The sequence below is a fragment of the Dipodomys merriami genome, unplaced genomic scaffold, assembly GCF_024711535.1.
Source record: "Dipodomys merriami isolate MVZ:Mamm:240054 unplaced genomic scaffold, mDipMer1.0.p SCAF_15, whole genome shotgun sequence".
Taxonomy (NCBI): domain Eukaryota; kingdom Metazoa; phylum Chordata; class Mammalia; order Rodentia; family Heteromyidae; genus Dipodomys; species Dipodomys merriami.
This window is the reverse complement of record NW_027202826.1, coordinates 8,224,507-8,250,743: the sequence shown is the minus strand read 5'-3', so window position 1 is coordinate 8,250,743 and position 26,237 is coordinate 8,224,507. Positions and strand designations below refer to the sequence as shown.

General features: G+C 42.1%; 1 protein-coding gene across 4 annotated transcripts in view; it reads left to right on the top strand.

Moving 5' to 3' along the window:
- Nr3c2 (nuclear receptor subfamily 3 group C member 2) overlaps positions 1-26,237 on the top strand; it is a 239,668-nt gene that overhangs the window by 156,643 nt on the left and 56,788 nt on the right. For all 4 annotated transcript variants that reach the window (XM_070022180.1, XM_070022182.1, XM_070022181.1 and 1 more), the window contains exon 4: positions 17,999-18,115. In XM_070022180.1, the coding sequence (XP_069878281.1) occupies positions 17,999-18,115 (117 nt within the window). The remainder of the gene's footprint in view (positions 1-17,998; positions 18,116-26,237) is intronic.

Sequence of the window (26,237 nt, the reverse complement as noted above, 5' to 3'; positions counted from 1 at the left end):
GTCCCGTGTCCTGTGGCTGCCTGGTCTTGCAGTGTCCCTAGCCCCTGTGTCCTATGTGTCCCCCCCCCCATGTACAGAGACCCTGAGAGGAGACCACTATGTGTGTGGTCTTGAAAAGGGAAGCATAAGCCCCCTTCCTCCACCTTCCCTGCTCCTAGGGTCCAGGAGAAAGCTCACTACTTGACTAACACCTCTCCCGTGTCCAGTGTCTGTCTGCCTCTCCTTTCCTCCTTCATGCCTTCCTCCTCGGTGACTGTACAATGCTTTTCATGCCTTCAAAACCACTCTTCACGTCTTGTCTTAGACACTGAACTCCTTGCAAGCAGGTATCTTTTCTGATGTGGCTTTGTGTGCTCAGTAAACATGCATGCTAGGTAAGGAAGCCAGGCAACTAGAAACATTCTGTCCTTCTTCCTTTTTTTTTTTTTTGTTTTAAGTTGGTCATGGGGCCTGAACTCTGGGCCTAGGCACTGTCCCTCAGCTCTTCAGTTCAAGGCCAGTGCTCTACCACTTGAGCCACAGTGCCACTTCGGCTTTTTCTACTTATGTGGTGCTGAGGAATCAAATTCAGGGCTCCATGCCTGAAAGGCAAGCATTCTACCACTGAGCCACCTTCCCAGCCCCACTCTTTCCTTCTTATCAAGCATGTACCATGAGACTAAACTTGACCAAATCAGAAGCTATTTTCTGCCTAATACAGTCTCTAAAAATTAGAGTCAAAATGTACTTTTTTTATTTTTCTTGTCATTCAAATGAACCTCATTCATGTTTAGGTCTCTTCAATAGATGGAGAATAGTGGCTGACTACTTTTTCTGGGCAAGCACTTAATAGTAGCGCTCACTATAGATGTGGCATAAACACCAGGGTCTCAGCACAGGCTTAGTGCTCCAGGCACTGGCCTGTTACTAAATAAGAGGACTGCTAGGTTGGGCTAGCTCTGTCTGCATTTCTTTGAGTGGAGGTGGAACTGCAGAGCCTTGCATGTGGCTAAAGCCAGGGGCTCTGTGGATGTCTCCACCTTGAAGATGTTCTGATGTTCATAAGAACAGACACACAGACACCCAACTTCCACCTGAGGAACAAAGCCATCGTTCCTAGTTAGAACCCACAAGAACAGTAAGGATAGCATGCAATGAGAATACTGTGAGTAGTGTATCGTGTTCTGGTACAGCTTCCTGAATGCTGCAGTACCCAGCTCTCAGGAGTGTGCTGCATCCCTCGGCTTTCAACGAAGTGAGGAGGTATTTCTGTCTCAGGGAAGGGTTTAGGGAAATTCGAATCAGGGTTTTGTACTTGTGTAGAGACGAGTTTAATTTCCACAAGGGAAGGGGATGGGCTGATGATAATAGCCAACGTCTCCATTATGCAAACATTTATACAAGCTCCATGAACTGATGGCTGATTATTTTTGTGAATGATAAAATTAAGTCCCTCAGAAAACAATTGGATCAATCCAGCTCTGTATGCAAGGCCTCTCCGGTATCTGCTGAATGCCATCCACCTTGTTTTGACAGATGGAATGTAGAGCTTGGGAAAATGAGGCTATTTTTGGCCTCCAAGCTGTATTTTGTTTATCTCCATTCTTCATACGGTGCATTATTTCCTGTAACTTGATCTGAGGTGTTAAGAGTCCTTATTTCTTTAATGTTCTTCTAGGGAAGTTATAGCTTATCAAGACTAGCAATCTCCTCTAATTTTCCTGTGACTTAAAATTTTCACTTCTGGACATTTCTCTAACATACTTTTTCAGTTTCATGATTGTAACATAAACGTCAATTTATAAACCAATACCCTTCTTAAAATCTTTTAGGGATGTAGTGAGAGAAGGAGAGGAGAGTAAATTTCCTGCTTCTTTATTTTGTCCTATCTTGGGATACATATTGAAAATTTCTACGCTCATGCGTGCATGCTGGTCCTAGCGCTTGAGCTCAGGGCCTGAGCTTCTTTTTGCTTGAGCCTAGCACTCTGCAACTTGAACTGCAGCTCCACTTCAAGTTTTTCTTTGGGGGGGATTAATTAGAGATAAGTGCCTCCTGAACTTTTCTACCCAGGCAAGTTTGAACCACCTTCTCAATTCTCAGCCTGCCGAGTAGCTAGGATTATAAGCATGAGCCACCAGTGCACAGACTTTATATCTTTTTTGTAAAGACATTCCATTCCATTTCATCTTTCTAAGGCCCCTATGAGATACATTCTGTGACACTAACTTTATAGATGAGAAAATACAAGTTCAGTGATTTACTCAGCCTTGTGTGGCCAGTAATGCCAGGGTCTGAGTGTCTTATCCAAAGCCCATTACTAAATTACCAACTACATTAGGAATCTCTCTTGTCCAGGGCATTAACTGTGAACAAAAACTAAACAATTTTCTATCCAGGTGCCAATGTCTCATATCTGAAATCCTAGCTACTCAGGAGGCTGAGATCTGATGCTCGTGGTTCAAAGGCAGCCCAGGCAGGAAAGTCCATGAGACTCTTATCTCCAATTAACCACTAGAAAACTGGAAGTGATGCTGTGGCTCAAAGTGGTAGAGTGCTTGCCTTGAGCTGAAGAGATCGGGGACAGCGCCCAGGCCCAGAATTCAAGCCCCATGACCAACCTCTGAATGACTTGCTGGGTCAGGCCTAGATCTGAATCCTGACATTACCACTGGCCAGCTGAAGCACCACGGACAGCTACTGATGGTTTTGGTCAGGGGAATGACACCGGACAATCATCCTACTAGATAGGATAAGCATGTACTTTTAGCCTAATAGCCTGGAGTACCGTTTACGCCCCACACACGTGGATCACCTTCCATCTCATGCTGGTTCCAACCTCCACCTCAGCAGAGGGCTTGTCTTACTCCACACAGTAGGCACAGTTCTCACGGCTCCTCTCCAGCCATCCTTACTACCAGTGTGGATCTCAAATCTCAGCCTATGTGAAATAGTGAGTTGTTGTTTTTTTTTTTAAGAAGTAATACCCAAGGGAAGAAGGAACTCATGGGGCAGGGGAGGAAGTGAACTCATGGGCAGGGGAGGAAGTGAACCCAGATGGGGATCATGGTACCCCACCCCATTCCCTCCCTCTCTCTTTTCTTCTGGCTTCTGTGACATGAACAGGCCTCTTCTGCCACGTGGGCCTACCCTGATGCTCTGTGTGTCCACAGACATAAAACAACAAGGTGGCCACAGATGGAATCCTCTGAACCCTTGAGCCAAGCAAAGTAAACCTTAGTGGCCTTTTCACTTGATGGTCTCGGAGATTTGGTTTAAGCAGTGAAAGTTCTATCACATGCGCAGATCTACCTTTTATATTATGTTTTTCCTCATATGCCTGGGAATTGAGGTACAAACAAACAAGGTTGTAAGTACCCCTATCTGTATTAGAAATAACTGGGTGTTAAGGCAGAAGGTATGCTCCATTTTGACAAAGCTACATGATGTGAGGTAAACCCCACAATCCACAGTGTCTGCTTTTGTGAAATAAAGGCGGGACCAAAGAGGCTGAATTCAGTACCTTTGAGTTATAAAATTAGAAAAGTCTGGAGCATGTGCACGAAAGGCCAGAAGGAAAGCCTCAGCTTTCCGCACTTGGACAGGGATTGAGCATCAAGGCAGGAAGTTGGGTTTGGGGCTAGATCACCACATGGATGAGGAGGTTGTTGGAAATGATCTTTCCTCTCCATCTGCTGTGGAAAGTAGGGCCTGGGTTCTGAGCCTAACCAGTTCCTTGGCCTCTGTTCCAGAAACTCTACCCCTGAGCTGTCAAGGAGAAGAGAACTTCTGACCCACAAATTAGACATGGGCTTGCAATGCCCTTCCCCGCCTCTCAGGCCCCGGGTGCAGACTGTGGATCTGAGCATGGGTGCAGACTGTGGAACTGAGCATAGCAAGTCCCGGAGGCCTCAGCCTTCATTCCCTTCCCACATATCGCCCAGGCTCCAGGCACAGGGAGCTCACCATCCTAGAGTATAGGATGCTTTTTTCAATAGGTTGTGTCTCTGGTTTAGTAAACTCTTCTGTCTCTCTCCAACCAACATTCCTCAAGACACAAATCCAATGTTCCTTCAGCTCTGCAGCATTTACTGGCCTCTGTGGTAAAGACAGTTGCTTCCTCTTCAGAGATCTCACAGCACTTGCTCATGTGCTGTTGCCCAGGGTTGAATTTTCTTAGGAGCCTCTCCCTGACACCAGGTCACGAGCCTCTCAGGACCCCCAGGGGTCTCATCCGCTTTACCTCTCTGTCCAGCACTGATCACACGAACTAGCGTGTAATAGCCGACCAATAATTTATCTGCTGACTTAATAAAAGAGCAAACAGACATATTGAATTAATAAGGCCTAACTTCACAAACAAGACATATTTACTGTGGTTAAAAAAATTTTTTTAAACCATGTATCCTAGAAAAACCTCTGGAAGGCTCAGAGAAATTGATAGTAGTTCTTGCCTGCAGGGAAGGCTGGTGGGTGGGTGGATGGAAGGATGGGGAAGGGAAGCCTTCTCCCTTTTGCCCTATGGGACCTCTACCATCCAGATGAGTCTAACTGCACGTGTATGTGCCGTCTCATATTTGCTGATTTCATAATTCATTTTCTAGGGAAAGTTAGATTGTGATCATGAGTTGTCTTTTTGTTCTAAATCTCTATCAGAGTTCAGCTAGCGTTCATCTTGGTCTAACTCTATGCTAGGCTATGTTCAGTAGGACAAGTGAGAACCCCCTTAACTAATAAACCCTTCAACCTCAACAAGTAGTCTAAAGCCAGGGTAGGTAATCAGAATTCCTTCTCTCCTCCATGGCCTCATTTCTACTTCTGAAGTCTTGAGAGAGCAAAAATGATTGAAATCCAATCCCAGAGAACCCAGTACACAAGGCTTTTTACATCCTTGCACATCCCTGCAGGGCTGTGCATGTGTCTGCTTCGATGTCTAGGGTTTCAAGGTGCTTTGGAACAGGTGAAAAGTGGCATGCTAGACAGTGAGCAAGTTAGGCATCCTGCTACTTGCCACATCACTGGAATTGCAGGGATCCTGGGCTGACTGGATTTCCTTTCCAAGAGTCAACCTGTGATTGTCCTATAGAAGGTAGTCTAGGACATGCAGCTCACTTCATAGATTCTGTTGCTCTACCATCTTGCCCTATCCTTAAGAGAGGGTTCTTTCTAGTATGAGTGGACCAATAGAAAGAGTATGTTCTGTAAAAGAGCTCCTAGTAGAAATCCCAGCTAAACCAGCCACTTGATTTACCCCTCATTATCAAAATGGAGAGATGGCCAATCTCCGAAGGTTCCCCCATAGTGCTTTAAAATAAGTATTAAATTATGATAGATAAAGTACCTGGCGTGTAGTAGGAATCCAACAAATGCTATTTTGCTGCCTACTGCCATAAATAGCTTGCTAGTTTATCCAGATAACAGACTTTTTTTTTCATAGTAAAGGACAGCAATGTGAAATTCCTAGTGCTGACTGTGTGTGAGACGTAACTTGCCACTTTGGGAGAAAAAGATATTCCTCATTCTTGCCTCTAACTGACTGACTTATCTTTTCTTACAACATGCCCCAGTAAGTGCTTCTTTAAAAAAATTATTTTTATGATCTTTGAATAGTTGTACAACAGGATTTACATTCAGTATGTCAGCTTGTGAGTACAATGCACATTGATCATCACCACCTCCCATCATTCTGCATCTTTCCTCCCAGCCCCATCCATACCCGCAAGTTACCTGGTTCCAAGTTCACATTTGTACATTGGATATTATGACTATTTTCCTACCCTTCATTCATCAGTCCTCTTCCCTCTCCTCCCCTCCTCTGGACAAAACAGCTCAGCTTTGTGTATATATTTTGTTAAACTGTAATTTGTTCGGAGGGGTTACACCATTGGAATCCTCCCCTGCATAACTGTAGTTTGGTCTGTTGGTGTTCATGTGCATATACTGTAGCCCTACATATGTTTTCATATATGTTTGTAATTTAGGTCTAAGTTCCACATGAGAGAAAACATGGGCCCTTTCTCTCTCTGAGCCTGACATAATATAATTTTTTCCAGAAAGTGTTTCCATAGGTTAACATGGTACAAAGCTTGGATTTTTTTCATATATTTCTTTTGATTATGTTTTATGGGAAAATAATTTCAAACCTAAGTCACAATAATTAGCCAATAATTAGCCGTTGCATACTTTAATAAAAAAAATTAACACGATTCACATGAAGAAGGAGGTTTATCCAGCAATGTTGTGCCTATCTGGGGCGGGGGGGGGGAGGAACTTCCCAAAACATTTAACAGGAGAAGATAAATGCAAATCTGACTTTTAAGGTCAAAATCTCAGAGTCCTGAAAGTGTAACTTGGCTTAAGGTAAGAAGGGCCTCCTTCCCTCTTCCCCATTCCCAGGCATTTTGAAGCATACAGTCCAGGCTTACCCAGAAAGCCCAGCAGCAAGGGCTCATTGTTCGGTGGTTTCTTATGGGCAGAGCGGACTGGTTGGAACTGAGCAGAGGAAGTTAATTATCAGATGTTGTATTTGGCCCTGACAATGAATAACCAGTTCTTTTGGGCCCATCGCGCTCTCCGGGCAGCATTGCAAGGCAGCCCATCCAACTCTGCAGTGCGGGAATTTGCAGGGCCAGCCCTAATCTGTTTCCCAGGTTGTTTGAACCAGTTCAAGAGCAGTTAAACAAGGTTATGTAAGTGACATGTGATGTTGCCCAAAATAGTGACTGCAAACACAGGCTGGGCAGTTGTCAACTGCTTTAGGGGGGGAAAAAATCATACTCCAGAAGGACAACAAATGGGCTTTTAAACACGAAAATGAGAGTGAAGCAAAAAGGACTTGGGGAAGTTGCATCTCTGATGTTGCCAGTAAATGACTTTTTGAAGCAGAGAAATGTTGTACAGGAGGTGTGGCTATTTCAGAGCGCCCATCTGGAGTTCAGGGAACAGAATTCTTAACAAGTTTGATGCCCGGCCCCAATGCTTAGTTCTCATGTTTGAATGGATAGCATCACCAAGCAACCATCAGATTTGCTGACTTTGGGTACAGAACTGATTATGAAGCAATAGATCATTCAGCTGGTCATAAATATTAAACTGTTTTATAAATTACTGTCTCTTAGTTAATCTTGCGTGTAGCTACAAGGTGTGAAAAATGAAAATTCTATTTCACCTAACATGATAAGCATAAAAATTATATCGTAAAGGCAAACTGGGATGAGTGGTAAAATTTCTTTGTTTTTTTTTTTAAAGGAAAACCAAACTAACACCAACAAAATGATTTAAAATATGCCTCAACTGTCATCGAGAGCTTTGCACCCCAACATTTGCATTCCTATAATGCAGGCTGAGGCAGCAAGGAGCAAGACCAAGGGGGACTTGGGCTGAGGAGCAGCCTTGGAACCCTGTGGCAGGATTCGGGCTCAGCACCTCCTGCTGCCTGCATCCCAGTTGTTGAGATCTGAATCTAATGACTCGCTGCCCGTCTCTCCCTTCATCCCTGATAGACTTGTTCAGTGGTCCTCCTACATTCTGACCAAATTGGAAAACAAAAAAGGTGACTGGTAGAAGGCACAATGTCAGCCTTCCGTGGGTAAATACATGGAAGGAAATGATTTCAGACAAAGCAGAAAGGTCTTGTAACTTGAGCTCCAGAGTTAGGCACTGAGAAGAAGGCATGCCTGGATTAGACATGGCCTCCCTCTCCCCCCACACCCCAATCCCAGAGGCAGCAGAGCTGCTCTCTGAGCGAGTTCCCCACACTCGAGGGGCAGAGTAGATGCCAAGACAAGCAGCCATATTCCTTTTCTCCAGTCTACTTGTGAAGGTAGTAAGTAAACAGGTTAGAAAAGACCTGACTGAGAGTGACCTGGAGCTTCCTCTTTTAGAGAGGGCATTTCAAGGGTAGAGGATGCGTCCTGTGGAGGGAGTTCAAGGCAAGGCCTTCGAGAGGCTTCTCCAGGAGCAATGGGACAGGGTCGGTATTGTGTGCAGCGTGCTCTTACATACTGCAGGCAGGCCTGATGCTTTCAGCGCGACATGCATGCATCGGGCTTTTAATGCATAGAATTTGCAGCCCTCTGTCCAGCCTGGAAGTGCTGTAATCCCTCGCTTGGCTAAATGACTGCTTGTAAGGTCAAGGTGGTCCAAGTATAGACCTTCTGCAAATCCTGATACCCCAGGATTCTCCTAAGTGTTCACCCACAGCTTTAGGGTTTCTAGAATCTGGCATTCCTCATATCTAATTCTGACAGATAAAAGGGTACCAACTCTGCTTTTGAGCTGTGCTTCTTGAAGACAGAGTATTTTTCCAGGTGTAGCATGAGGAGCAGAGCACTGAAGGGATGGGGATGGGGTGTGTCTCTGAAGGTGTTACGGACACATGAATACCATACAGCTGTTACATAGCAGGAAGTAAAAAGAAAGAGATAATGGGGAAGAGGTGTCACCAATGCGGCTACTACTTGGGCTGAAGGTGGCTAGGATCAGACAGCATGGGGACTTGGGCTACACGCTGTTCCCCTCATCTGTAGTTTTAGGGTGTTTGTAAGTTAGGTGAGTTTATGTGTCAGGACTAACTATAGATCAACACCTGTCATTAGCAATACAAATATAAAAGGACCAATCACCTGAGTGTTTTCGTTTTGTTAAAGTAAGCTGTCTTTCACAGCAAGAATAGTGACATCTAAACCAAAAGTAAAAGCGCCAACAGTCGCTTTGATCCAAACAGCAGTTATTTCTGAAACTGCAGTACGTTTTCCTAGCCCAGGTCTGAGCTCTGCCCTGCCCACCTCTCCCTGTGCCCCATGAGCCCTCTGCAGCCTTGAGCTTGGTGTTGAAGACCTTGGACTTGAGAGTTCTGGGAATGAGGACCTGTGCCGGTCGGCACAATAATGCCAGATCCAGATCTGTGTTCCGGGCCATCACTGGGTGGGCTCACCCTAACCAAGACAGATAAAACTTGGCCTCAAGGAGCCCCCAGTATCCTGTGGAAGGACAAGCAGGAAAGTCCCTTATGTTCATTTCAACCAGAGGAGCTCTCCTTTTTGTTTCTGAATGTATCAAGGTCTATGGAAGACGGGATGATTTCTTTCACCCATTTTCCTCTGATGCTGTGCCCCACTCCTAGTTCTTCCCTCTTACATGCACTTGCATATCCCCTATGTGTGGTCAGGAACATAGAGTCATCTAAAAATGATGTGACAAATTAAGAAGAGGTCCTTTGTCTCTTGAGTCCTCTTTACTTTGTCATATCCTGTTGTGTTTTGAATTTAACATCCGCATATAAGTGAGATCATGTGCCGTGTGGAAGACTGGATTATTTTAAAAAGCGATTGGAAAGTTATGCATCATTTGAATAGGACTGAGGCAGGGACACAAGCAAAACACATGTTTTGTGAGAGCCTGAGTTCAAACCCCAATTCTGACAGAGAAGTAATGATGATTTGCCCTAGACGTGGCAAGTGGTAGAATCAGGCTGCCTAGTTACCAGCCTATGAAGTAATCCTGATAATGTGTGGTAATCTTTGGTAATGATGATAATAGCCATAATGCAATAACAGTGACTGCTTTCATTGAATCCTTTCTGTGTACCATATACTGTTAGAGGCATATGATATGGCGTGGTCCTTATCACAACTCATGAGGTAGGAGCTTCCATAGCTCCTATCTAAAAATCAGGAAACAGGCACAAAAACACAGAAGACGTTGTCTGATGTCATGTCATGAAGATGGAGCAAGGTTCAAAGTCCACAATTCAGGCGTTGACCCAAGGAAGCCTAAAGAGAGGAAAGAAAGTACTCATGAGCATAGATAGGATTCAAGAGAAACTCAGGCAAAAGAATCATCAGGACAGTGGCACCAGCACTGCCTGGAGAATGGGGATGTGGTGCAAGTCAAGAATAACCCTTACCACACAACTGGATATGGCCTACAAACTGAGAACCTAAGGAGACTCCGAAGCGGGGATCTATAGCATTAGGGATGTGATGAGTGGTTTGTGAACATTGTAGGTTTGAAGTTTAGAGCTATTCAGATTAGAAATATTACGCATTGAACAGGTGTTACCTGTAAGTCTGAAACCAGAAGAGAGTGTATTAGTTTTCTATCACTGTGAAATAAAAATGCCTTAAATAACCTAACCTAAACGAGGAAGCCTGTGTCTCAGCTCAGGATCTCACAGAGTGCAGTCTGCAGCAACTTGGCCCTGTTGCATTGGGCCAGCAGCAGGGCAGCTCATCAGTTGCATGACGAGTACGTGGTGGGGTCTGCTCAGCTCAAGGCAGCAGGAAGGCAGTGGGGCGGGGAGGGTGAGCGTTGAGGGTCTCAATATCGCCTTCAAGGGCATGTCCCCCGGGGAATCTAACTCCCTTCTACTAGGCTCCACCTAGGAATTCAGTCTCCTGAGCTTGCCTGTCTCCTTACTTTTAAAAATAAGAAATAATCCTGGGGGGAAAAAAAGACAGGAGATACTAAGAGCAACAATGTAAGAATGTAATAATTTTCCAGAATCTTACGTTATTCTTACAGTCTTGGGCCCTAGTCTACAGTGCTTGGCAGAGCTGCATACAAATTGGAAAGTCTCAGCTTTGGGGCCTGTGTTTACTCTAAGGATATAGTTCAACACTCTCATGTCCTTGTGAGCTTTTAGAAAAATGTAAGGGTTGAAGATGGAATAAGCAGTTAATGGTATTTGTCTTATCTCAAGTGGGACCTTTTACCTCTCAAGGAGGCCTTCCTACCCATGTGATACTCTGCGCCCGCAGGAAGTTCTTTACTCATATTTAATTAAGAATCAACTGTTCTTTGAATTTTCTTACCCTTTTTTTCCCAAAGAGATGATAGATGATTTAATATTGCTAATACTGTTGAACTTTATTTTGAGTCTTGCTTGAAGCCAGCTTTGTGCTTCTGTTCTTTATTGCAATAGTCTATGGATGCTTTTTTTCTTCACAAAGTAAATATATTTTTAGACACTGTTCTCTTCTTACTAACATTTTTGAATGTAAGCATCATTATGTAAGCATCTCTCAACTTTGATTTATTAAAATTTGTCAAAAAAATAGGGAGTCCTGTAAAAGGCTTACTACTTCTGAAAGGAACTTCGGTTATGAAGGCCGGATTTTATGGTCTTACCTCGACCATCACTGAATTAACCCTCAGGGAGTGAGCAGCCCTGTGTAATTTGTTCTTCATCTTCTTAGCAGAAGGTGATTCTAGTTCCTGGCCCCCTGGTGGTTAGGTGGAGTCATTGCTCTGGATGTGAGCAGTTGAATGAGCTGTCCCTTTTCTTCAGTCATTAGAACGAATCAGGGTGAGAGGGACATAATCCAATATGGCGACTGCTCTGTCATCCTAGGTTGAAGTGAGAAAATCACAGAATTTACAGATCATTGCAGTTTCCTGATTTACTCATCTTTACCAAGAACCAACTTACTCTGGTTTTCTTCTAGAATCTGTCCAATGTCTTTTTTTTAAGTCTTTGTTATTGATTTCTATTCTTTAATGTTTTGTGAATTATTTCCTTGGAGGTTCGGAGTTCTAAGTTCTAAAGTACAATCTTAAGTCATAAGTTTTAAATATTTCTTCCCTTCTCATACTTTTACTGTATCCAGTATATTTAATATGTTGAGTTTTTACTTTCTTTTAATTTGAAATATTTAGTCATTTCTCTTACAATTTTTCCTGAACCCATAAATTGTTTATAGATATGTTGCTTAACTTTCAAATATTTGGGTCTCCTAAACATCTTTTTTATACACTTTTATAATTTAATTCCTTTGTGGTTATAAAATACATCATGTATGATTTCAGTCATTTTCCTTTGGAGGCGTGCTTCCTAGATTTGGGTTCCATTCTCTCATGTAAATATTCCACATGGACTTGAAAAAAAACGTTGATTGTACAGTCGTAGTTGTGTGACCTAAACGTGAATAAGTCAAAATGTTAGGGGGAATTGTTTAGCTCTTCTATATTATTTTTGATTTTCCAACCAGGTTGCTAGTATATCTCCTTCCTTCCAGTTTTAATCAGTTTCTGCCTGGTATATTTGGAAACTCTGCTATATTATATACCTACATATTTAGGATTGTTATATCTCAGTTTGACCAGAATGAAGTGATCTTCTTTAAACTTCAATATTCTTTGTCTTAGTTTTCTTTGTCTAATGTAAAAGTAAAAAAAAACAATTTTCTGTATACTTACCAGTTGTGTTGTTTGCATTTTTTCATCCTTTAACTGACAACCTGTTTGATTTTATTTAAAATGCATCCTAGTGCATCTTAGTCTTGCTTTGTGAATCTAGTCTACATCTTTGACTTTTGAGTGTTTAGATCATTTGCATTTAATGGAATTATTGTTATTCTTGGATTTGTATCTTTGACCTTTACTTTTTGTTATTTGTTCATTTGTTTTTCTTGTTATGTCTTTTTGAGATTAAATTTGGTTTAGTGTTCTCTTTTATACCATTATTGTCTCTTGAGGTATGTTTCTTACTATTATTTCTCCAGCAATTGTTTCAGGACGGTGTTTCTCGAGTTTTAATCTGTCCTATTTATGGTTCTAAAACACAGATTCTGAATGTTGAAATGAGTGACATTGATCACGATGCATTTTATTCACAAACTGCTTTGTTGAATGGTACCTCCTTTTTACAACTATTAATAAAAATATTGTTTATTTTTGCCGGGCGCTGGTGGCTCACGCCTGTAATCCTAGCTACTCAGGAGGCTGAGATCTGAGGATCGCGGTTCAAAGCCAGCCCGGGCCGGAGAGACCATGAGACTCCTATCTCCAATAAACCACCAGAAAACTGGAAGTGGCGCTGTAGCTCAAGTGGTAGAGCGCTCGCCTTGAGCTGAAGAGCCGAGGGACAGCGCCCAGGCCCAGAGTTCAAGCCCCACGACCGACAAAAAAAAAAAAAAAAATATTGTTTATTTTTTATTGTAAAGGTGACATGCAAAGGGGCTAAGTTGAAAGGTCAGGTAGTGAGTATACTTCTTCTTGAACAGTGTCACTCCCTCTCTCATTTTCTCTCAGTTTTTCCCATCCCCACCCCTGGACCTCTCCAGGTTGTGTAGTTCATTTCCAACATGATGTCTAGAGAGCATCACTGCCGAATTAGCCCACCCTTTCTGTACTTCCCCTCCCCCTCCCCAAACCAGATAAACTTATATACATAAGACAAAAGGCAAAAAATAAAAATGAAAAAAATAGTGATAAAAGGGGGAAAAGCCCCACAGATTCCTAGGCCCTATCCTGGGGTGTTTGAGTTACGATGTTTGAAGAAAAGACTATAAATTGGAATTTCTGGTAAGTTCTAAGGTGATTCTGATACAGCTCATGCAGGAATCATACTTTGAGAACTACTGTATTGCTCTAGAGGAAACAAGGTATTTTCTTGTCATAATCTACCTTGAATTTGTTTATACTTGCATCTCATCCTGTTCTTAGTGTATGAAGAAAAATAGTTTGTGTATATGTATTTCTGGCAGTTATGCTGTATGTATTTATTTAATTTCTCTCTTGGCAGTACTGGTGCTAGAACTCAAGGCCTTAGGCTTGCTGGGCAGACACTCTATCACCATGTCCCTAGTCTTTTTTGCTTCGATTGTTTTGGAGATAGGGTATGGTGTTTGTTCCTTAGGCTGCCTTGGGCTGTGATTCTCCCCCTTATGCTCCTGGCCGAGGACGACAGGTACATGCCACCCCACCTAGCAATTTAGTGATTGAGGTGGGATCTCTTGAACTGTTTATACCAGGGCTGCCCTAGAATCATAATTCTCTTGTTCTCTGCCTCCCAAGTAGCTAGGATTAGAAATGTGAGTCTGTAGGTACGTATTTATTATTTTGGTGTGAAGTGGTTGTTTGACATTTAAATGATTTAAGGGACAAATTTTCTTTAAAGATTACCATTTATTTACTATTTTCCATTTTCATCGTTTCTGTATGTCCAAATTTCTTTTTGGCATCCATTTTTTTAAGCATGACTAACTCTTTTACCATAAACTCTGCTAGCAATAAATTATTTATCCAAAAATGACTTTATTTTAGTTTTAAGAAATGAAGTTTCTTAGAACTTTATTAGAAAGAGAACTGTAGGTTGGCAGTCTTTAAAGATATTACACTCTTTCTGGTCTCAGTTGTTTTCAAAAAATGGTTTTGATAAAAATGTGTCCTTGGTGAAAATTATTCTTTGATAAACTTTATCCTTGATTCCCCTCCTGTAATATAATTCTCCCCATTGTGTGTAACTACTTCTAAGAATTGCTTTTTATCGTAGTTTAGACACTGTGCCATAGTTGTCTTTGTATGTATCTATCTTTTGGCATTTACCAAAAAAAAGTTTGGGAGCGTTTCTATATTATTCTGACCTTCAGCCTTCTGCCAGCCCAGCCTTAAGCCATTTCTGATACCCGCAGACCTTCCACCCACACTTTGGGTGGACAGATTATTATTAGGCCAGGCAGTTCTGTTATCACTAGAAATAAAAATTGTTCTCACAATGGACGCATAACTTAAATGGTCATTTTTCTTCTTCTTTAATCTCTAGAATTTCTTTTTTTATTGTAAAGGGGATATACAGATGGGTTACAGTTACATACGTAAGGAAATGAGTACAATTCTTGTTGAACATTATTACCTCCTCCCTCAATTTCTACTGCTATCCCTCCCCCAGCCCCCTTTTCCTCAAGTTGTAAAGTTCATTTCCAGCATAGTGTCTTATGAGTATTGCTGTTGCATTGGTTCACCCTTTGTCCTGTGTCTCACCATTTCTGTGATTTCCCTTTCCTTCCCCAAATCAGATAAACTTGAATACAATACAAAGGGTACTGAAATCCAAACAGTGACAACAGGGTAAACCCAAGGGGAGAAATGAAAGAAAAAAGAAAGAACTGCATAAAATACACTAAGGGGGGGAAAAAACCTCTGGTTCCATATCTTGTTGTTCATTTCCATTAACATCATTTTATAATGTCATACATAGCTATTGAGCTATCTGTTAGAACTATCCTAGACATACACTAATGATTACAAATGAGGGAAACCAGGCAGCCTATGTTTCTGGCTTACTTTGCTTAATATGACTTTTTTCTAGTCCTTCTATTTCCTTACAAATGGGGCATGTCATTCTTTCTGATGGAAGCATAGAATTCCATTGTGTATATATACCATATTTTATTGATCCATTCATCCACGGAGGGGCATCTGGGTTGATACCATGTCTTGGTTATGGTGAACAATGCTGCAATGAACATGGTTGTGAGGTAGCTTTTGTGTGGCCTTCTTTGTGGGCATTTGGGTAAATGCTCAGCAGTGGAATTATAGACTCTTAATAGTATCACCTACTGCTGTTCATCTGACATCCTCCACAACCTAAAGCTCAAACCTGACTTTCTGCAAGCCAGGATCTGCAGTGATCTCCCCAAGCCAACTGAAGGAAATCTGACTTCCTCAGCTTGTCTTTCAAGGCTTATCAATCACAGCTACCTGGTCACAGACTTCTGGTTGTATACCCTGTGGTTGGTATTTTGTAGAAAATGATTTACCCTCCAAAGTCTAAACTGTAGCTTACTCTGGATTAGCTCTTTTAGAGCTGAGAGAGCACAGTGTTTAAAAAGAATGTTGTCAGAAATTCTTCTTCTAGATGCATCTCATTTTTTGTTGCATCTGTTGTTTTGTTATTGTTTTAATTTGGGTGACGGAATGAGGCACACATTAAACATTTATGTAGGTGAATTTAAATATTTAATATTTAAGCCACTAAAACCACACTGGTAGAACTGATAGACTGTTTGTACCACTGTGCAGTTGTTAAAGTAACATAGAATTTTCTAAAGGTCTTCATTATAGAAATGATACTAATAGAACAACCCCAGCTTTCAGAATTGTCCATTTTTGAACACTCAGAGAAGAACTTCCAGTGTATATATCAGACAGTGACTTCACCCATTCTTGGATGTCTACAATCTCAGAGATGTGATTACATGTCTTATCAATTCACAGAAATGGAAAGAGCTCCACATCAGACCAGCCCCTTCTACAGATGTTTCATGCTATCGAGGTTCCCCATAAATAGGAGTAAAAAAATTATTATGCCTACTTATTTCTGTGGACTTTAAAGTTTACTCTGTGCGTGGGAAGTTATAGAAGATACCTGAAGTTGGGTATCCATCTCATGCGTCAAGAGGTACATAGTGCCAATTGCCGGTGGCGCTTTGGCCTGAGAAAGTATGTTTTACTCAAAAGAATGTTCCTTTTTATTTCCAAAGACTGTTTTCACCATCCTGTCAGACCACCAGCACATTTGATTGAGCATCCCTCTGTGGAAAACCCTCTAGCCTTGATGTACAGTGATAGTATTGAGCTTTGGGACTCATACTTGCATCACTACATTTCTGGGAAGTCCCTTTACCAGTTCTAGCATGCATTTCTTCTTGTGAAGACAGCAAGCATAATCATTTCCTTGCCCCTGTGGTAGGATTCTTCTACGGCTTCATCTTCAGAATACATCTAGGATCTGACCAGGTCTCACACCATCCCAATGCCCCAGCCACTATCCCCTTCTCCTGGATGACAGTAATCCCCTCCATATCTCATCTCAAACTGTTCTGTCCCTAGGCCACTGCAGTGAGTTTTTGACAGAGCAGCCAGCATGATCCATCTAGTCCAGTAGCTTCTCCTCTTGCTTAGAATGTTACCTGAAGTCATTGGCTATGACCCGTCAGGCCCTAAAGTCTGTTGGCTCTGGGGCCTTATCTCCCTTCATTCATCCTGCATTCTTTTCTGTTCATTCACACAACCTGCCTTGCTGTCTCCTGACATGTCCAGTCCCTCCATCCCACATACTCCTTACTGCTCACTGATTGACTTCTCCCTCCCTCTGGAATATCTGCCTCTCCAGAGGTCCCACAGTTAGACCAAAGGGTCATGATACATTTATTTAAAAACCATCTTCCTGTGAGGCCTTCCTCGTGCACGCTAGAATTCCAACCCCTCATGGTGAATCTCCTTCCCCTCATTTTCCTCCCCCCACTTGGTGCTGTCTAACCAGTTACACATTTCTCTGAGGACCTCGTGTGCATGCATCACTCCCAGTTTGAGAGAGACTTTCACCTGCCTTGTTCATTCTCCCATCCCCAGTATTTACACCACTGTCTGGTACCTGATGGGTATTTAGTAAGTTTGTTGTTGGGTTTTAGTACAATAATGAATGATACAGCTAAGCTACCATTTTGTAGTCTACCAGTAGATGCTACTCGGTAAGCCTGGACTTCCACATCTGATCTGTGTTTCATTCCAGATAGGTTTATAGTATGAGAGAATTAAAGATGTCCAAATGTACAATTCGAAAATGTTCCCAATGGAACAACCCAGTATGGGTGATGGGCAGGCATGGAAAGTTAAGGGCTATACCAGGGCTTGTGATTGGATAGGATTGGTCCTGTGGTGATGTCTGAAGGAAATTTGCACCATTGCCTGAATCCATGTAGCAAACATAGTCGAGGAAAAGGCTCTTGGGATATTTTTGGGGGGTAAGTGTGGGGTTATGTTTGTCTTGGGACTTGTTTGTTTTTGTTTGTGGGTAGGGGTATTGCATGCCAGTACTGGGATACCTTGAGCTTTAAAAGCTCATGGCTGATACATTATCATGTGTACTGTACCTCTAGTTCTATTGCTGATTAACTAGAGATAGTAGTCTCTCCATGTTATCTGCTCAGGCTGGCTTTGAACTAAGATCCTCAGACCTCAGCCTCACAAATAGTTAGAATTACAGACATGAGCCACTGACACAGCTGGAAAGTGCTCTTTGTGCTCAGAAATTAATATATTGTCATACTTCGTAAAACTGCAGCTGCAGCTACATTAAGCCAATCATCACCATCCATAACATATTTGTCTTTGACTGTTTTCAAGAAGAACTTCAAGACCAGGAGATAGCTTCATATTCTGATTATGTGTATTAACATTTCATAATAGTGGAAAAGTCATTGTTTTGACAATTGTTTTTCATTATTAAATCTAGGGCAACACAACTATTTATGTGCCGGGAGAAATGATTGTATCATTGATAAGATTCGAAGAAAGAACTGTCCTGCCTGCAGACTTCAGAAATGTCTTCAGGCTGGCATGAACTTAGGAGGTAAGCTTTGTGGTTTTACTCTGCGCAACATAACTAACACATAGTATCATCTCACTAGAATTACTTACTCCCAAAACTGATGATGAGTCAAGCATGGAACAAAGTTTCTAAATATCTAGTAACATGTATTCATGCCAAAACATATGAGGAAGCTGAAAGCATAGCTCAGCCATAGAGTATCTGCCTAGCAAGCACAAGGCCCAAGTTTAAAACCCAGTACCAAATAATAAATAAATAATACATACATACATACGCGGATAGGATGTCTTAGCTTAAATTAAAAGGAGGTATGTTGTACATCTGTAACCCTAAGTGACCTTCTCAAGCCTGAGTTGCTAAGTTTCTGGAATTGGAAATATAAACTAAAACCCAAACAAAAATGATCAATTTATTTTTTTCCCTCCATAAAACCATAGCTAACACTTTTCTGCATCTGTTTAGAAATAATATGTGTGATAGCACTGGCATGTATTGATACATTCCTAATTCCAAAAAAGTGAAAAAAACTTCAAAATAATATAAAAGTTTATGAAAAGGTAGAAAGCTAGAACCTAATGCAAAAATGTACAGTGTTCATGGATAGAAAGAATCAACCTCGTAAAGATATAAGCTAAAGATAGGTTAACTTGTAAGTATAGCATAATCGTAAAGGAAATAATAATTGATGATTTTGAGTTCCTAAAGGACATCAAGAAAAGTCTAGAAAAGACAGTTTGGAGAATTAGCCCTACTAGGTAGTAAAACATATTACACCACTATTATAATTAAAATAGTTTGTAGCGTATGTTTCTTGATTGTCAGACAGATCAACAGGAAGTCCAGAATAAATATATAATAAAGTTTGGCACTTCAGATCAGAGGAGCAAAGATAAGTTATTCAGTAAAAAGTTTGTGACAGCTGTACAAACATCTGGATAAGAATGTTGAGTCTAAACTCTAGTCACTGTACACCAAAATAAGTTCTGGTGCTTGAGAGGTTTAAACTTTGAAAAGTAATCACAAAAGCACTAAAAGAAAATAGGGAATTTTTAAAATGCTCTCTAAGAAGTCTTTTACATATGAAATACACCCAAAGATATAGAGGCAAAAATCTTTTTAAGAAAATCAGCACTATTAAATCAAAATTGCTACAGTGGCAAGCAAGACTAACCTTAGAAAGAATGCTTATAACTCATAAATAATTTCTCTTACAAATCAAGAGGTCTAACAATTCTATAAGGAAGGAAACCAACTCAGTAGAAAAGAAAATGGGTGGTTAGAACACTCACAGAAGAGAAGAAATATACCTGGTTTCCTGAACACATGAAAAGATCCTAACTCCAATCATACTAAGAGAAATTTATAATATAATGAGACTTCTTTTTACAGATAGGCAAAAATAAAACATTTTACGGCATTATTTTATGAGCATATAGAAATAAAGTCAAACTCAGTGGTGAGCTCATGCATTTTAGCTGGGAACATAAATTAGTATAACTCCTATGGAGAGTAATTTAGCTATTTCAATAAAATGTTAAAAGGCTCCTACCCTTTGACTCAACAGTTCCACTTTTAGGAATTTATCCAAGTATATTTTTGCAGTGTAAGAAATGATGTGTGCATAAAATATTCATTGTAGCATGACTGAATATAAGAAATACATTAAATATTCATCTGTTCAAAAATGATTAAATAAATTACAGACTAGTCTTCCAATTTAATGAAAACAAAGGGAGGTCTATATGTGCTAGTGTAAACCTATTCCCAAATGTTGTTTGGCAAAAAACAATCAGATTTCAGAATAATACATTTTATATTGGTAACTTGAATATTGATGTAATTTATTTTTGTTGTTTTTATGTTTTATTTTAATGTTTATTAACTTTAAGTAATTGTACAAAGGGGTTTTAATTTAACATGTCAGTTTATAAATACAAAGCATTGGAAGTGGTGCTGTGGCTCACAGTGGTAGAAAGCTAGCCTTGAACAAAAATGCTCAAGGATAGTGCCCAGGCCTTGAGTTCAAGCCCTATGACCAACAAAAAATAAGTAAGTACAGAGCATCATGTGCATGTGTGTGTGTGCGTGCGTGCGTGTGTGTGTGTGTGTGTGTGTGTGTGTGTGTGTGTGTGTGTGTGTGTGTGTGTGTGTGTGTGTATTCTGGTCCTGGAGCTTAACTTCAGGGTCTGAGCACTGTCCTGGAGCTATTTGCTAAAGGCTGGTACTCCACTACTTAAGCCACACCTCCACTTGGAGCTTTCTGTTGGTTACTTGGAGATAAGAGTCTCACACACTTTCCTAGCCAGCTGGACTTTGAACCATGATCCTCAGGATTATAGGCATAAGCCACTGGCATGCAGCTAGTACAATGCATCTTAATCCATGTCACTTAAATATCTGTTTTAGAAAAAGAAGGACTAAGAAAGGACTAAGACTGTTAGGACTTAGGGAGTCAAGAGTTGTTCTCAGAACAGAATGACTCTTAGAAGTGAAGGGGAGAGTCAGTTTGGCCATGGAAGACTGTTAATGTCCCAGGTCCCATAAACAACAGCTCCAAAAAAGAGGCCCATACTGAGAAAGAGAGTGCACTTCAGAGTCGGACCCCGGGTGGAAACCCCTGCTCCACTGCTGGCAGCACTCACTGTGTATTCCTGGGTGCTGGTGTGTTCCTTTTCTACTCCTGTAACAAATACCTGTGATGACCATCTTACAGAGCGGTGAGGCTGCACCTGCAGTGTTGGAGCCCCCTTTGTTTGGGGCACTTCAGAATGGCAGTGAGGATGTAACAGAGAGAAGAGGAAGGGCTGTCACTGTCACTTTCTGGAACATTCCCTCCATGAGCAGAAGACCTTCCGTTGGGCCTGCCTCCTAAAGATTCCACCAGTAGCGCCACAAGCCGGGGACTGAGCTTTCAGTCCCGGGCTGTGGGACGCTTATCAACGCCATGGCAGTGCTGGTGGTGAAGGAGGCAGGATTCTCTGAGGGCTGGGAGTAGGGTGTGTGGCTTCCAGGACTCTTTCAATCAAAGCTCTTCTTGTGGGCCAGCAGCTCTCTGAATGGCTAGGGAGGATGTCATTGTCTCTAGAGCACAGAGAAATGGAGGGATTTGCTCAAACATGGCACCGGCAGTGAGAGGGTCGCTGGCCTGGCATCCTGAGTGTGCCACAACCCAAGCCGTCACAGATGACCAGAAAGAGCAACTCCTGTGGCGCTGGCATAAAGATCAGGAGAGATCTCTGGCAGTTCAGAATCTAGGTGGCACAAAGCTACCACCATGGCTTGTTAAAGTGGGCCATCTACTTTTTCAGCGCCATCATATGGTGGGTTTTGTTTTTGCTTTTTGTTTTTGAAAAGCACACCCTAAAAAGATACGTTTCAAAAAAATCTACATTTAATTTTAATATGAATATTACTACAATACGAATACTACTCTGATGAAAATATTACAACGTGAAGGCAAGTGTTACTATAGTAAAATATTGTATTACTGGAAATACGTATATATTCATACTATCACCATAGTCTGTGTTGTAGTTACTACTGGTTATTATAAAATAATAAGACAGGGTCTGGGAAGGTGGCTCAGTGGCAAAGTGCTTGCCTTGCATGCCTGAGGCCCTGAGTTCGATTCCTCAGCACCACATAAGCAAAAAGAAAAAAGCCGGAAGTGGCACTGTGGCCCAAGTGGTAGAGCACTAGCCTTGAGCTGAAGAGCTGAGGGACAGCGCCCAGGCCCAGAGTTCAGGCCCACGACCAGACCCAAAAATAAATAAATAAATAAAATAAAATAATAAGACAGGGTAAAAACTTACAAATCTTGCTGCCTATGTGTGTTTAATGGGGTCAGTAAGCTTCAGAACAAGGTTTCTCAACTGCTACACGGTAGACATGTTGGTCTGCCTGGGTTTTTCTTTAGTGGACTGTCCTGTACCGGCAGGATGTCTGTCACTATTAGCATTCTGTCTACTGGATGCTAGCGACAAATGTGGTTCCCAAACAATGACAATAAAAATATCCCAAAAGTTGTTAAATGTCCTAAGGAGGCCATTGAGGCCCACTGGCTTAGCAACAGCAACGAATAATACTAAGCACTAGTCAACTACTAGATACTGTTGTTCTGTTAGGTTATGAATTGCGTGAATTCCATTAAGGGAAGGATTAATGTCTTTTTTTTCCCCCATTGCTTCATCCCTGATAATTAGACTAGAACGGTCATTCTGAGAGTGGCAGCTCTTGGTTGAATAATTGGATGGATGACTAGTATTTTTGAGGGTTTGCTATGTTCTAAGCACTGTCCAGATGAAAAGAATTTTCTTCCCACCCATAATGGCTTGATCATTTGATTCATTCAATCAAATGAACAATAGATTAACCAGAGAAAAGAGCCCAGAAGGAAGACACAGGAGAGTGCTGTGAACGGAGAAGCTCAAGGAAGTGCCAGGTGACAGCCCAAAGGATGGGAAGTCTTACAGGAAGGGTAAATAATTTTAGGAGAGGGAAGTGTGCACACTGGGGAGACAGTGACTTGAGGTAACGTTTGCTGGCTGGTGGGTGTGCTGTGTGATTCTTCCGTGATGTGAATTGACTCTTTCTTGGTGGATGGATTATCAGTGATTGCATACAAGCCAATTGCATTCCCTTTTTGTAGAGCCATTATTTAGGCAGAGGGGGGAACATTGAGAAGCTTTTCCCTACACTTCGAGGGAGGGGTAAGAAATGGGGGCATGGGAGGAGGTCAGAGACACCTGTTTCTCAACATCGCAAACTGACACACGTTGGGAATATCACTTTCTTGTCCCCCAAAACATGTGAGTACGTGAGTGAGTGAGTGAGTGAGTGAGTGAGAGAGAGTGTGTGTGTGTGTGTGTGTGTGTGTGTGTGTGTGTGTGTGTGTGTGTGTGTGTGTGTGTGTGTGTGTGTGTGTGTGTGTGTGTGTGTGTGTGTGTGTGTGTGTGGTGTCCTTTCATTTAAGCCTCACTTGATACATCTATTTTATAAGTGAGAAGCACAGAGAAGCTGCAAGAACTGGCTATGGCTGCACAGTCAGGGAGTGGCAGACTCAGATCTGTGTTGCTGGCCCTAGAGCCCTGCCCAGCATCACTCTGCTGCTCAGACAAGGGTCGCTGTTAGTACATAGACTCTGCTTACCTTTCATGAGCCTGTGGCACACAGGCGTTTTACCTTTGTCTGAAATTACTTGTAAGTAAGGCTTGGCACAGTACACAATGCAAACCTTGCTGATAGCATCTGTACATACAGGGTAGGTTTTGTGGGTTGGGGTTAAAAAAATAACAACAACAACTTACTAGAGACAGTTTACTTTGAGATTTGAAGTCATTGCAAGTAGTGAGTCTGTAAGGAACAAACTGGAAATTGATATTTTCCTTAAGTTCAGGTTATAACATAAGCACTTCCGGTTAATGAATTAACCAAGTTTAATTGTCTGTTGTGGTAATATATACTGCTTTTCTTTTCCCTTTTTTTGGGGGGGCGTGGTTTGAATGGACTTCATTATTCTGTAAATGTGAATTTTACAAAGCGTTTTGCATTCTTTTGTCCTTTTACAATTTCTTTTGGAGCCCTGCTTTTAGTTTCAGTTTGAGAAAAGAAGCACAAGTAGTTTTACTATGTTTGTTTTTTAAAATTAAAAAAGACAATGTGGTTCTTGACCTTTAATGTAAGGCGATTTGTAAAACTCAAATTGTGAATTGAACTGAATTAAAGTGTTTTCAGATGCTCTCCAGTGCCACCCCTTGTCCCAGCAAAGCAAGGCGTCTCCAGCCGCCTAACCACGTCTTCACTCCTTTGGAAATAAGGGTGATGGTAGAGCATTTGAAAACAAAATCCAAAACATTTTGGAGTAAAATCTTTCCTATCCTCTCAGTTGATCTGCATGCGGTCCTGACCTGTCCCCAGCTCATACCTACCTTAGAAAGAGGAAGGTAGGGGCTGGGAATGTGGCTTAGCAGTAGAGTGCTTGCCTAGCATGCATGAAGCTCTGGGTTTGATTCCTCAGTACCACATACCCAGGAAAGGCTGGAAGTGGCGCTGTAACTCAAGTGGTAGAGTGCTAGCCTTGAGTAAAAAAAGAAGCTCAGGGACAGTGCCCAGGCCCTGAGTTTAAGCCCCAGGACAAAGAAAGAAAGAAAAAAGAACGAAAGAGAGAGAAGGAAGGAAGGAAGGAAGGAAGGAAGGAAAGGAAGGAAGGAAGGAAGGAAGGAAGGAAGGAAGGAAGGAAGGAAGGAAGGAAGGAAGGAAGAGAAAGAGCAAGGTAGGAAAGAAGGGAGGGGGAGAAGGAGGTAGGGAGAGAAGTAAGGAGGGAGGGAGGAGGAAGAAGCAAGGGAGGAGAGAGATGTGCTTCTCAGAAATTAAAGCTATAAAAGATGCCTTTCTCCTTTTCTCTAGACCCACTCCTTCCTTCCTGTCACAGTACTGTTTCTTTCATTTGAAATCCTGCTGGGCTTTAGCTGCATGCAAAGGAAACTACAGCAGAAGATGTGAGAATGTCAGTAGAGAAATGGAAGGAAAAGAGCAGCTCTCCGGAGCCCAAGCTGAGCTGAGCCTGACCCTCCAGCTAGAGCCCTGTTACCAGATTTTAGAAGCAAGGGGTTGATCACTTTTTTCTGCCAATGCCTGAGAAGAGTGGTCTGTGCGTGTCTTTTTCTATCCCCAGAACGACACGGGGCACAACACTAAAGCCCACTGGCCCTGGGACCAAGAATGAGCAGTCCCTCAGGGTGTCTCTTGTCTGCTCTGGGGCCCAGGAACACAGACAGATTCTGAGAGGTCTTCCTCTTCCCCAGCTCCCGCCCTGCAGATGAGGAAGCTGGAGTTTAGGGTTCTATTATTAGAGACATAGAAATGCAACGCAGGGGTTCTCTACCCCTTCCTAACCACTTCCTGCCATGTCCCCCCACCCCTTCCACCCTATGTGCTAGCAAGTCCATTTTCACATTTCTGAATGGAGACTCTGAAATATACAACTATTGCTTCCTGGAAGTTTTCAAACTGTTCAAGCAAACCAGCCTTGGAGAGCTGAGCCTCAACTACAATAATAAGCTCGTGAAGTTGGCTTTAAAAAAAATACAGATTATTTCTAAAACCAGCTCCTAATTCTGGTATCCAAGTCCTTCCAATATGTATCCATGGCTTCCCTTCACAGGAACTATTCCGGTGGCCATATTGGGTTCCCTCTCCATTCTGGAAGGAGATATATCACATGGGGTGAGAGAAAGATCCCAGACCCAGGAAGCAGGAGCAGCAGCAGGAATCTCAGCTGCTTTGGGGGCTAGGAAGAAGGGGTACACAGTGCTAGTTCTAGGAACATCAGAGCAGCAGCTACGCCTGTGCATTCCTGATTCAAGTAGAAATAAACCCAGGAAGATATTAAATCAAAATTGATCCACATAAGGCAGTATTAATGAATGGGCCAGTATGAGGGTGGTTGTGAAAACGTAACAACCACATAGGGTGTTTTGTGTGGTGGATAAGTCACTTCATATGTAGAATGGTTTGGGTGATTTATTGGTTCTGTGATTGTGACAGTATGTGAACCAGATTTGCAGGTGCAGAGGCCAGGAGGCAATGTTAGAATCCCAGGGAGGGATTGTTCCTGCCAGATTTGTGTTCCTTTTTCCTAGTTAGTAATACAGACATTGTTTATAATAGAATTTCTCTTCAATAGAGGTCATGCCTAAAATGGTTTTAAGCATGAATAAAAGAGGTATTGACAGCAGAGCTGAAGAGGCAAAGAACTCGACATACTGATTATCAAAAAAGCTGACCCTGGACAGGATCGCCCTGAGCAAGGAAGGCAGCGCTTGGCCTTGCTTTCGTTTAGTTGATCTTTAAGAATTAAAGAAGCTTACCATGGACGAGATAAGCACAAGAAGTTTAGAGAACGGTGCTTGATGGCCCAATATAGAGTGTGGTCTCCTTTTTGTTTTTAAAGCAGTCTCAGCAACTTCTTGAGTTTCTATCTGGAGAAAGGAGGTGAGGGCACCCTGCCACTCTGTTCCTCTGAGTTTTGGTTCAAGGCTCACAGCACCTGCTGATGCCCATGCAGGCATTGTCTGAAAAGGAGCAGCTCAGCCTCAAGAAGCCTCTCAGAGGCTCCCTGGCCTTTCCTCGCTGCAGCCCCGCA